General features: G+C 43.3%; 1 protein-coding gene across 4 annotated transcripts in view; it reads left to right on the top strand.

Annotated features, from left to right (window-relative positions):
- The window catches only part of Ddx25 (DEAD-box helicase 25), a 34,022-nt gene that overhangs the window by 15,450 nt on the left and 5,096 nt on the right, over positions 1 to 13,476 (top strand). For all 4 annotated transcript variants that reach the window (XM_060371568.1, XM_021656260.2, XM_060371566.1 and 1 more), the window contains 7 exons: positions 367 to 459; positions 563 to 665; positions 2,055 to 2,169; positions 3,522 to 3,699; positions 8,851 to 9,088; positions 10,025 to 10,187; positions 12,183 to 12,371. In XM_060371568.1, coding sequence (XP_060227551.1) covers positions 398 to 459; positions 563 to 665; positions 2,055 to 2,169; positions 3,522 to 3,699; positions 8,851 to 9,088; positions 10,025 to 10,187; positions 12,183 to 12,371 — 1,048 coding nt within the window. In that variant the 5' untranslated portion in view covers positions 367 to 397. The remainder of the gene's footprint in view (positions 1 to 366; positions 460 to 562; positions 666 to 2,054; positions 2,170 to 3,521; positions 3,700 to 8,850; positions 9,089 to 10,024; positions 10,188 to 12,182; positions 12,372 to 13,476) is intronic.

The following is a 13,476-nucleotide window of genomic DNA, read 5'->3' as shown; positions in this document are numbered from 1 at the left end:
TCTCAGTGTGTCTCCGAGGGTGTTTCCAGTGAGATTTAGGTGAGGAGAAAAGAGCATCTTGGATGTGAGTGACACTGCCTCATGGGCTAGGGTCTCTGACTGAGTAAGATGTAGAAAAGGAGAAAGCAAGCTGAGCATCAGCATTGTCTTTCTCTGCTTTCTGACTACAGGCGCAGTAAGACCAGCAGCATTGCCCTCCCCGCCATAATGGACTTTACCCCTTCTTAACCCATGTCATAGAAAAGTGACAGTACTCAGTTGCAAAGTGGCTTACCTCAGAAGTTCACCTTTCAAGTGTGCATTTCTGAAGGCTACTGGTATGCATATTAATGAGGTTACTGAGAATTCTATCTGTCTGCCTTACAGAAAAGAAGAGTTACTAAAAGGGATTTATGCAATGGGATTTAACAGACCATCCAAAATCCAAGAGATGGCCCTCCCTATGATGCTCGCACATCCGTGAGTTTACAGGGTAGTGGTCTTCCAAGTTGGTTCTTTTTGGCTTCTATTTATACCCAGGATCTTGTATTCAGTATACCCAGTTGTCTCCTCTTTTTCACAGTCCCCAGAACCTCATAGCACAGAGCCAGTCCGGAACAGGAAAAACAGCTGCCTTTGTCTTAGCAATGCTAAGCAGAGTGAATGCCTTGGAATTGTTTCCACAGGTAAGGAAGGGCTGTGCTGGAAACAATTGTAACTGCAATGCCAGCAATGTTTAAGCAACGCCTGGTCCTTCTGCAAATATGTGATTGCTGCAGATGATTGGGTAGAATATGGGAGAGTGATGCCCAGCACTGGCCTTGGAGTCCAGCTGCCTCCAGTCCCAGCCTTGCCACCACTGCCCACCTAGCTGAGTGTTGGGAGGGGGTGGGAAAGTTAGTAAATCTCCCTGAGTCTGCTTTCCTTCTGTAAAGACAGCACTCCAAAGGCGTGGATCATCACTGATCTGCTCACGCTTGACCTCTCACATCCAGCGTAGTGCCTGGATTGTAGAGATGATTCATTAAGCATTGAATGATGAATGAATGATGCTGATGTTCTAAGGGCATCAGCAAAACCACATACATTTTTAGTGCTATGTTTGGGATAAGTAAGAATATAGTGATAATGGCTGCTTAGTTGTAGGGCCAGAGGGCATTCAGTTTACCCCACTCACTTACCAGAGACCCTTGGAAGAAAAGTGTCTTCCTGCGGTCAGAGTGGCTGATCAAGGCACTTAGCTCACAGTTCTCCTGGCCTCATTTCGTTTCACAAAAAGAATCTGCTACTCTTTCCCTGTTTGCTCCAAAGCACACTCACCAAGTTCTTTCACAGGCTGACTTCCTATATGTGCTAAAAAGCCTTTCTCAGCAAGCTTCCAGTGAGTCCCAGAAACTATGGACACATGTGATGGAGGCCAAACGCAAAGTGTACTTTCCAGATGAGGTCGCCATGCTTGAGCCCATGTGTTGAAAATGTGTGGAAGCTATTTTGAGCACTTCTGTAGATACTGTAGATATTTCCACCACAGATACTGCACGTGCTGCAGTAAATGTCAGTTTCTTTAAGCAACGTCTTCATTCAACAATCATGACTTCTATGGGAGGTGGCCTGGCAAATGGGAGTAGAGGCAGCATTATTCTGGCAGGATTACATATTTACAGTGTGGACTAAGCAGAGTATTCGGGAAACAGGCAGCTCTTAAGAGCAAGCAAGAGGTGGTAGGTATTGTACAAGCTATGATTTATCTTGCCTTTCTTGTGGATTCCCAGGTCCCTACATCCCTTTCTCTCTCCATCCAAAGACAGTGACCAGTAACTTGTGTTTCTAAACAACCTTGTAGAGAAGAATATGTAAAGTGACTATTTCTTTGTCCTTCAGCACCCCACATCTCTGAGTATTCACCCCAAACATATCAACTACTTATCAACTGTCAAATTATATTAAATTTAAAATGCTTGATTCGGCATAAATCTCCAGTGTCATTTCTGTGTCTCCTCATGTGCAACATTTAATTGTGATTCAAACTGAACAGTGGCTTGTATGAACCTTCTTCCTCCTCTTCTATCTCACAGTGCCTCTGCCTGGCTCCTACCTATGAACTGGCTCTGCAGACTGGCCGTGTGGTTGAAAGGATGGGGAAATTCTGTGTGGATGTTGAAGTGATGTATGCCATTCGAGGAAATCGAAGTATGTACCAGTCAGCCTGTCTTGGCTACTTGTAAATCCTGGCTTCACACCTAATAAGGCTGCTATAACTTCTCTGCCTTCTCTAAAGTGGGGAAATGTTAGGAAAGGAAGTGATCCAGACTTAAGCACTGGCACAGCTTGGAATGTGATGAGGACACAGCAAACAGTACACTGTTCCACATCTTGTAAGAGGATGTCTTTTTTTGTTTTGTTTTGTTTTGTTTTGTTTTTTTGTACTCTGCTCTCTGAGACTTGGAGACCTTGGGCCAAACAAGTTGTTTTGTTGTTGTTGTTGTTTTCGGGGGGGATTTTTTCTCATTATAATATTACATGCTTACCATGGAAAAATGAAACTTTAAAGGATGGAAGATTAGGAGATGGAAGTCTGCCCACCTTTGCTCTCCAGAGAAGGACAAAAAGCTAATCTTTGCTCTTCTTTGAGCTCATGCATATGCATGTTTGTTTCGTCGAGTGCTCACAAAATGGAAGCATATCACACACCACCCTCCGAGAAGCTTCCCGGTACCCCATACTTTTTACATCTGGCCTGTTAGCAAGCATTCTTGTCACTTCCCATTTGGAAAGGCTTTTGCAATTTGGAGGGGTTTGTCTTGTTTGCGGGGAGCTGGAGAAAATCACTAGGGCAGTGTGCATGGTAAGTGAGTGCTCCCACCATAAGTGGATCTCGCTCAGGATGTGTCCTTCCTGTTGCTGAAATGGGGTGTCTTAGTTCCCAGTAGCAGGCTGGCCAGGCCCTTCACCCCTCCAGTCAGTCTCCAGAGCAGCTGGCAGCTCCCAGCCTGTACTGCCAGACCTAACTAGTTTCCACAGCTGTGCCATTAATCCATATCACACTAGAAATTCCAAATGTGCTTTTTTTGTTGTTTGCTCTGCTTTTGGTTTTGGGGTTTTTGGTAGTGGTGATGGTGATGGGTAGTGGTTTTGGGTTGGTTGGTCGGTTGGTTGGTTGGTTGGTGTGTTGGTGTGAGATAGTGTCTCACTGTATTGCTCAGGCTTGTCTTAAACTTAGGTGAGCAAGTGAGCATCTATCTCACTGCAGCCTCCTGAGTGACCTACAGGATTCGACTATATCCAGTTTATCCAAGCATAGCTTTTCAAATGACCACAGAGCACAGTCAAACATATAGGGCTGTTATTACCATAAACCTGGAACTCTGGCCTTAAATTCTGCAGAATCTAAATGCACCCATGACCCTCAGGGCTTGTGCTTGAAAAATGATTCTGTACTATGCTCTTGCCACCAAGAAATATATCACCCTGGCTTGTGTCCTGTTAAGAGTGAGTGTGACTGTTTATATCTACAGAAACACTTAAAACCCTTTTCTCTACAGTTCCTAGGGGCACGGAAGTCACCAAACAGATTATAATTGGTACTCCTGGGACTGTCCTAGATTGGTGTTTCAAGCGAAAATTGATTGATTTGACTAAGATTCGTGTGTTTGTCCTGGATGAAGCAGATGTGATGATCGACACCCAAGGATTCTCAGATCAGAGTATTCGTATTCAAAGGTAATCTTTACATTCATCCTTTCCTCCTGGATTTTTAGTCTAAATGATTAATTTTGTGTGTCTACTCTTCCTAATTACTTTCATTATTTAATTTCTTGCCCTTTTCACCTCCGACTTGACTTTGGGTTTTCATTACTTTCACCAGCTCAGGAAACCTTCAGACTGCTGTAACTCCTGCCTTCATCCGGTGTGCTCACCTCTCTGCTTTACTTTTGCAGTGCAGGCTTCCAGGTGAAGTGTGTGTCCTGAGTGGCACCAGCTTTTTGCAATCATGTTTTATATCCTGTGCAGAATCCTGAAGGAATCTGCTGAAGGCTTTTTGAAGATGTGATAGCTAATGGGATAGAATAAAAAAACGCAGTTGTGTTGGAGCAGGTCTAGTCCTGTCTCTGCTTCTAATTTGTAAGTAAATCATACCATTTCTCCAGATTTCTCTATCAAGTCACCTGAAGGGCTTCAGATAACACATTTCTGGACCTTTCCTCATACTCACCCAGTTGTAATCTGTAATGAGAATTCTGGAATTTTGGTTTCTTAAAAAAACAAATATTATAAGAATATGTTTTTTAATCCCAGCTATGGAGATATGTGGCTGCTTCGCAGCAGCTGACAATGATTTGCCTCGTGCTCTAGCAAAGGCATGGTTTTGCCAGCTGCAGATCATTCCTGTGATTGTGTAATGTTTGGAATTCTGGGAACTTTTCAGAGGATATATAAATGCTAGCACCCTGACTGCCTAGGGCTGATGGTTGTTGGTTGTTCAGGGAGATTAGTTGTAGTTTGTTAGTAGTCACACTCAAGGAAGAAACAGAAGAAAATAATGAGATTTGGAGCTCTCTACCTCTCTCCCTGCCTTCTATTTTTTCTCTCCTGTCTTGTGATAGGGGTTAAAAACAGGGGAATGAAGGATGGGAAAAAGAGGAACCCGCAAAGTAGCTAAAGCAAGCTACAGGGATTGGGAGAGGGTAGTTAGAAAATCTCCATTGCTCTTTTTTTTTTTTCTTTTTAATAAAGTAGTATTTACTCAACATTAAATTCAGTAGTAATGAAAGGCTTATACTGAAGAACAGTAATTCCTTGCCCTGCCCAGTCCCGAGAATAGGCCTGTCTTTTCTGATGCCAACCTCCATATCTTAAATAATGTCATATCTTTAATATGCTCACATTACTGTTCCCTGAGGCTCCCCAGGACAGAAAGCCGCCTGCGTTCTTTCAAACTACTGCTCTCACCTGTTCCCTCTATCTCCTCTCGGGTTAAATTATGTTTGATTATGTTGACACTGTTCATATCATTCAGAGTACACACACACACACACACACTGCTCACTGCTGGGCCAAGCAGTGGAGTGTTATTATTTTGTTTTTATTACACACTTTTCTTGGAGAGTCGATTATTGCCTTTTTCCATGCATTATCCTGCTCTCCCAGATTGTGTTTTTAGCCTACTGTTGGGGTCTCCTGCCTCCTCTCCATCCTGCTATTTCTCGCTGGCATTGTTGACCCTTTCATTTTCAAAACTTGTACCTGCAAGTCCTAGAAAGTCTCTGAGTTGTTTCTCTTTTTAGAATGGCCAGCTGTTGAGAGAGCCAGTGTATAGAACACAGTCATTACAAGGAAGAAGTATTTAAAATGGAAATAATTATACACACGTTACTAAATCAGGGTGCCATTTCTGTGTCCTGGTGATCCGTTCTCTATTCTCATTCTCTCTCTGCTTCCAGTCTGGAGGAGGACCCCTGTCTTCATTTATGGTACATCTTTCCAGAGCTACCAACAGTAATAGTCACCACATGAGAACAGGTCTTCGTGGTTAAAAGACCTTACTAAGTGTAAACTTTAAACTGAAAAGTAGCCAAAAGCGTTGATAATGAAAGGTTCAAAGTCATGAGTCAGATATTACCTGCTTTGGAAGATGTCAGTTACAAAGTATGCAAGACATACAGCTGTTGGTATCATTTTTTGTTTTGTTTGCTAAGGCATTTATGGGACAAATAGGATTTGCCAGAACTTATATTTACACTCTACAGCTAGTTTATATTTGGGTAAGATATGAGTAAACCTGTTTTTTTATTTTGTTTTATGAAAAGTTCATAGATTTCATCTTCATTTTTAAAACTGAAGTCTCTTTCTCTCTGTGTATGTATGTATGTATGTATGTATGTATGTAGAAAGACTTTCTCTGTAGCCCAGGCTGATCTGGGACTAACTATATAGCTCAGCTTGTCCTTGAACTCATGGCAGTCCTACCTCAGCCTTCTTAATACTGAGATTACAGACATGACCAACATGCTTGACATGGCCATGTTTTTGTTACTGGGATGTGCATGTTTGAAGGGTGTTCTAAATTGATCATTATTGATTTGAAAGAGTCAGCTCTTACAGTGAAAGAACTGTGTCATCTGTTACCAGCACTTCTGCATTTGTTTACTTGAAAGACATTTTATTTAGTCTATAGATGATGTCTCTTTTTTCTTCTCTTGAAGTTAAATTCTTTTTTCATACAGTATATACTGATAACAGTTTTCCCTCCCTCTACTCCTCCCAGTTCTTTTCCACCTCCTCTTTCCTCTAATCCACTCCCTTACTGTCTCTATTTGAAAAGAAAAGGCTTCTAAGAGATAACAACCAAACAACAAAATAAACTATAATAGGATAAAGCCAAACCTGTCACATCAAGGCCAGACAAGGCAACCAACAGAAACAAACAAACAAAAAAAAGTCCTGAGTGCAGGCATAAGAATCAGAGATGCACTGTGCTCACACTCAGGAGTCTCATGAAAATACTAAAATGAAAGCCATATTATATACACACACATGGGACCTGATGTAGACCCATATTGTCCCTGTGCTTGCTGCTTTAGTTTTTCTGAGGTCATGTGAGTCTTGCTCAAGAGGTCCTTGGTCTCCTGTCATCATCCATCCCTCTGGCTTTACACTCCTGCATCCACTTTTGTGTTGTTCCCTGAGCTCTGAGATGACAGATTTGATGGAGATATCCCATTTAGAATTGTATAAACCAGGTCTTAAACTTTCTGTACTTGGGACTCATTTTCAAGAAATTTTTACATGACCCCAGATATTTAGGCACATGGCATAACATAAGTATGCATAGCAAGAATTTACTGAAAATAAATCAGGTTTATTTTAAAAACAGTTTGTTAGTATGCATATAAAACAAATTTTCATAGTGATGAGATGGATATGCCTTTTTCCTTATGTCAAGAATCGAATCTTGTCTGAAACAAATATATCCAATATTTCTGGAATTGATTTTTTTAAATTGCCAATGCTGGGAATACCACTTTGCATAAGCATGTAATACAAAGAGCAGGAATATGTCTCATACCATTTTGGAAATTGCTAGAAACTTATTTTTTAAACCCCAAGCCACAGTTAATGATGTTTTTTTATGAAACTCAAGTCAGCAGCTCAGCAGTTTTAAAATCAAACAGCACAATTATGACATACTAATTTGATAAGAACATGCGGAGGGATGTTTCTTTAAGGGCAGAAAGCTGTGTAGGGAGCTGGTAAGCATATGGAGGTGACCACTCCGAGCCACGTGTCTTGAGCAGCAATTGTCAGCATTTTGTACGGCTTCAGTGGCACACACAGCACAAAGTGCACAAACCATGTGCTCAGAAACAGGACAACACACTATGCACCCCAGGCAAGCCCTGCTGGAAACACCTCAGGTTCCTTACGAGTTTGATTTTGAATTAACTGATGATCGTTGTCTGCTCAGATGCCTTTTCACAACCCCACATAGGCCACAGCCCACAGCTCAAGAATCTGTACTGTAAACATGTCATGGAAGGAGATGCCAGGGACAACCCAGATTTGGATGCTGAAGCTGAGATAATTGACAGACTATACTCCTTTCACCTCAGCACTGGCCTCTTGAGGAAGCCCAATTTAGAATTATCTCAGAACTCCCCAACACACTCTGGGCTCTGGCATTTAGTCCCTCTCCAGAGACCTCAGAGTTAAACTATCTGCAGTCGGCAAAGAGCCCCGTATCCTACACCTGGGATCAAAACAAGAACATGTTTACATATACAGCACATTTCCTTCTGTCAGTGGGTTAAAAGGCAGTCTTCGGTTTTCTCTTTCCTTCCTGGATCCTACTGGTAGTATTTCTGGCTGCGTCTTCTCCATCGTTTCCTTTTCTTGTGTAATAAATGTGACATCTGCCTTTCCCTCTCTGAGGATGCTAATTTCAGTATTTTTTTGCAAGGTAGTATTGTTGCTGTTTGGGTTTGGCCTATGACTCCCATCCCCTCCTTACCCCTCACTCCTGTTTTCAACATTGTCTCTGAATTGGCCAGCTCTCCTGTTTTGTCTGTTTGCTGCCTACCCTTTCATAATCTGAAGAACTAAAACTCCAGGAGACAGCTCAGTGTGCTTCCAACTTGGAATCTTTGTCATGTGGCTGCATTAGAACTCTGTGGTGCTCTGATTTCCTTTCAGGAGGTAGAGCTTGGCTGCTGCCAGTCTGGGATAAGAAGAGGCTACCAGGAAGTATGCATGCTTCCCTTTGCTTCATCCCCATCAGCCACGTGATTTATCTCCATCTACCATTATGGCTCCTATCTCCAAATCTGGAATGTCTGCACTAGTCTCCTGGTAGTGTGTGCTTAGCTGCCTCAAGTAAGGGATCCAGCTCTTCCCTATGGCCAGAGATCAAGGGAGGCTCCCCTCTTGCCATCCTCTAACCAGTAAGTTAGTGTGTTTATGTGTTAGAGTGAAAGATTTAGGAGTAAAGGGGAACTTCTAAAAGGCCCCTTTTATTTTCTACTCAGAAAAATACTGTATAATAATTAGAGCATTTATGTTGGTTGCTCAACAACCCCCCCCCCATTCCATTCTCCTTTCTTTTGGTTAATACAGTTAAGTGGTTCCTTTCATTCCCTATAGACGTATGTCCAATGTGAGATTGCTGAATCTTACAGTAGGAGGAGATTGACGTGCATGACTGCTGAGCCTCCAGAATGTATATCTAAGCTCTGCTCTGAGATTCACATTTCAGGATGTCTGACTTTTGTATGAAGGTGGAGCACATTACAAGCATGCACAGAGCAGCTGATGGCAGTGCTTGAGTTGCGACGGTCTGGTAGCTGAGCATCGGCCACGTGCCTTTCTCTCTTTCAGAGCGTTACCCTCCGAATGCCAGATGCTCCTCTTTTCGGCGACCTTTGAGGACTCTGTGTGGCAGTTTGCTGAACGAATCATCCCTGACCCCAATGTTATCAAGTTACGAAAAGAAGAGCTGACCCTGAACAACATCCGGCAGTATTATGTGCTGTGTGAGAACAGGAAAGACAAATACCAAGCCCTGTGTAACATCTACGGCGGCATCACCATTGGCCAGGCCATCATCTTCTGCCAGGTAGGCCTGATGCCTGTATCTCTGCCATGGGCAGATGTCCATACAAGTGGAAGGGGAGACTGTACCGTTAATAAATGCCTTCCAGCCAGGCACTGTGTTCAGCTGAATCCTCAGACAGCTCGGAAGACTCTTCAGTTCAGGGGTAAAACTTAGAAAGGTTGGATGATGGGATAGGACCTTAGGTGTGACGTTAAATAAAGGTTCCTCTTAGAGGCCCTGCTCCTATCATAAGGTTTCCTGTAGCTTTTCCAAGTCTGTGATGTTATTTTCTACTGATATCCCACTATATTTATTTTACGTAGGGTCAGGGGGCATTGTGTTTTGCTTTTCGCTCACACTTTTCATACTCATATGCTTTATTTTTATTCCTACCGTGTGAACATGTTAAGCCTTACGAGTGGGGACTTGAGACATATCCTCTGCACTAGCCTGGCATCTGCTGGCATGTAGAGAGAACCAAAGTCCTTTGTAGAGTGAAAACAAGGTCATGGCTATCTCCCAGGATAGCTAGGTAAACTGGGCAAGATACTTAGCTTTAGAAATGTTTTGGGTTTTTTTGTTTGATTGTTTGTTTGCTTTATTTTGGGTTTTTTTTTTTTGGCCACTTAACAAAAATGATGATGAAGTGGAGGAGGAGGAAAAAGAAGAAATTGGGTAGCTATTTTATTGTGAACAAAAAGATGTTAGTCAGATGGCTCCTGCAAAGAACTCTTGCAGTGTTTGTTGGTTTGGTTCGTCATCAGTTTGTGGAAGAGAAGGCCAAAGCTTGGCTATGTTAAGAGAACATGACTTAGAATTGCAGTCAGAGAGTGTCATGCCATATTCTAAGGCGGCTTCTTGGAAGGCTGAGGGAGAAAAGAAGCAGAATTCCTCTGCAGCATTTGCCTTTGCACCCATGAGCACAACAGGCTAGCCAGTCTTTTCTCTCTCTCATAGACGCGCCGAAACGCCAAGTGGCTGACTGTGGAGATGATGCAGGATGGCCATCAAGTATCCTTGCTAAGCGGGGAGCTCACAGTGGAGCAGCGAGCCTCCATCATTCAGAGGTTCCGAGATGGCAAAGAGAAGGTTCTTATAACGACCAATGTCTGTGCGCGAGGTAAGTAAGAATTGGATGTTACCCGTGAGATTTATGCATGACTTGCACTTTAGAGGTTGACTGACATGCACAGTCATGGAAACACCTCTGTAATCAAAATCAGAACCCTGCCACCTCCCAACCTCGCCTTCTCTTTCTCTGCAGTCAGTCTCCTCCCACCATAGCCTCTGACAGCTGCTGCTGAGATTTCAGTGTGAATTTTTGTCTCTTCCGGACTGCCACCCAAGTTCAGTCATACACTGTAGCCTGTGTATCTGGCTTCTTCCACCTAATGTGATGCTGAATTTCTCCAGCTTTGTTTGCTACGTAGAACAGTAGTTTGTTCCTTGTCATTGGGAATAGCATTCCATTGATAGTTCAGTCATTTACCAGTTGGGTGTTTGAATTGCTTGCTTTAGGGGTTACTGTGAATACATCTATAATAAAATCTCACATGTAGGTCCTTGTACCCACATATGTTTTCATTTCTCTTGGTACATACCTAGCAGGCTGCTTTCTAAGAAACTGCACAGCTCTTCCACTTCTCAGCCATCATGCACTCCCATCAGCAAGGGCCTCTTCCACCAGCAGGGTGCACTCCTACAGCATTTGTTCAATATCCTTGTCATTCACTGATCTTGTCAGCTTCTCGTTTGAACCGTTCAGATGCACATGTATAGTATCTCCACATGATTTTAATTCCACTAATAACTAATAATGCCAACATTATTAGTATCTCAGGTATATCTCAGTTTTAAATCTACAGTTGCAGGGTAGGGAATTATTAAGAAAGGGAAATGCCTATTTGTTCATCCTTCCCACATTCTTGCTTGGACCATGTTCTGTAGGTCATTCTGCTTTTTGCTGACACTTTTCATGCTCACATGCTTTATTTAGCACGTAGAATGAAGGGCTTGCTATATGTTAGGAGCCTTTGTCTTTGGAAAGCATATTCTGCCTGAGAAAGGATGAAACCCCTGACCCTTGGGAACTGTTCTTGCCTGGGGCTACCCAAAGGGACTTTGTGGTGTCCAGATGGTGGCCATTAACTGTATCCACTCTTGAGCACTTGAAACACCATAATATCACTGAGGTACTGCATTTTTTATTTGACTAATTTAAATGTGAATGGCCTTATAAAATTTCATGGTTTTCTTTCTGGACAGAACAACCTCTGGCCCTAGGGGGCAAAAGAGGGGAAGTTGTGCAGGATGCTTGAGGATGGAGGCTCAGAGCAGAGAGAGCAAGGTCCTGGTATAGACAGCCTGTCAGTGTGGGATGGAAGGCCCAGAAAGCGTGGAAGTGTCCTAGGCAGCACTGGGGTTGATAGGTATTAAAGGAAGGAAAACTGTTCAGCTTCTTTTTTTAAGCCCTGTACTTGCTAGGTGGGCACTCTACCACTGAGCCCAGAGAACAGTTCAATTGGTAGGACAATGGCTAGCCCTTGTAACTGGAATTGAACATGAAGAGGAGGTGAGCCCACAGGTGGCTTTGAGGGCTTGAGAAACTTGTATTCTAGGCTCTGAGCACAAGTGCCCACCCTGGCTGTGGTGAACATTCTATGAGACATTAGGGGCGTGGGAGAAGAGATAGAAGAAAAAGCATTCCAAAAGTTGTAAAGATTGAGGCAAGAGATTAAAAAAAAAGAAAGACCGGATGAGAGCATGGCCATGGGATGGAGTGGAGCAGCATCCTGTAATGGGTAAGAAGACCCTAGACCAGCAAACCTGCACAGAAGAGGGAGGAGCTTAGCCTTTTAGGCTTGGTGAGGGCCTCTCTCTCTCCCTTCCCCACTCATGTACATGCTTTGTAGCATGCAGAATGAACCTTCATTTTCAGTCTTACCAGCACCACAGACATCACAGCATACAAGCAAACTCACCTATTTTATGACATAAAGCCAGTTTTGATTTCCAAATTTTTTCTATAGTGGGAATGACTTTGGCAAACACAGTTCTTGGCGGATTTGTCCTGGAGAAAATATTGCAAGACCCTACAGTATGTTTCTTCTCCTAGGAATTGATGTGAAGCAGGTTACCATTGTTGTGAACTTTGACCTTCCTGTAAACCAGTCAGAAGAGCCAGACTATGAGACCTACCTCCACCGTATAGGACGGACAGGACGCTTTGGGAAAAAAGGTCTCGCCTTTAACATGATCGAGGTGGATAAGCTGCCCCTGCTTATGAAAATACAGGACCACTTCAGTAAGTAGCAGGCTTCACATTCACAGTAGGAGCCATCACCTTGCTCCTACAGATGATGTGGGCAGTGATGGGTTGTGGGAAGCAGCCGCCATGAGGGAAGCGCTTTTAATTATGATGAGAGTCATAATACAGGCCAAGTGGTTACACAATTTCCTTATGCTTGTTAAACAGAAGTTTAAGTGCCAAGTAGAAGTCACATGAACTCATTCTACAATCTGTAGAATTTTATGCCATAGAGTGATACAACAAAGTAATAATGCCCTTTAGGATTTATTTGTCTCAACTTCCTGTTTTATTTATAATTTCCCTCTTGTCTCAATGTCTCAGATAGGACAGGCCTGAGTACTGAGCTCTACAAACCTTTTTCAGGCCCATACCTAAACAAGCAGGCTCAGCTAGCCTGCTGGGGCCCCAAACTGGCAGAACACACTCATGGGCACCTCAAGGGTTACATCACCTGCACATGCCAAAAGTTACATGTAGTGGCACGTGCTTTAAATGCTGGCATGCAAGAGGCAGAGACAGGAGGATCTCTGAGTTCAAGGACAGGCAGAACTACATAGTGAGACTCTGTATTGAAAACAAACAAACAAAAAAATTACCCCAAGCCCAAGAGAGCACAGACATGGGCAGAGAGTATGGCTAAATGGCATTAAGCTCTGTCTTTTTGCATGGAACTTTATTGGAAGCAGTGGGCACACCCCCAGGAAGAACATTTGGAGGGGAATGTGCAAATGTTTTCGGGCAGACTGCTGCACATCCCACTGACCCTGCCAAGAACTACTCAAGTAACCCACCTTGAGCTACCTGGAGTGGCAGGGTCAGAAGCACCCGTGAAGACCATTACTGCTGTGCGGACCTCATGGGAAATCACCATGGCGAATAGGCTTGGTCCTCCCTGGCTTTCCTCACTGAGCCTCTTTTTGCTCAAGGTGTCCAGATATTCACATTCTGGACCCAGTCAGTTTCCTGCTGTTTTAGCTTATGTGGGCCCGCTCTTTGGTGAGTGTCTATTCCTTATCTTGGGCTTCCTATACAAAATGTCACCAGAACTTTTTTTTTCCTTTGAGACAAGGCTTCTCTGTATAGCCTTGGCTCTCCTGGA

The sequence above is a fragment of the Meriones unguiculatus genome, chromosome 1, assembly GCF_030254825.1.
Source record: "Meriones unguiculatus strain TT.TT164.6M chromosome 1, Bangor_MerUng_6.1, whole genome shotgun sequence".
Taxonomy (NCBI): domain Eukaryota; kingdom Metazoa; phylum Chordata; class Mammalia; order Rodentia; family Muridae; genus Meriones; species Meriones unguiculatus.
The sequence above is the reverse complement of the archived record's forward strand: the minus strand, read 5'-3'. Positions and strand labels throughout refer to the sequence as shown.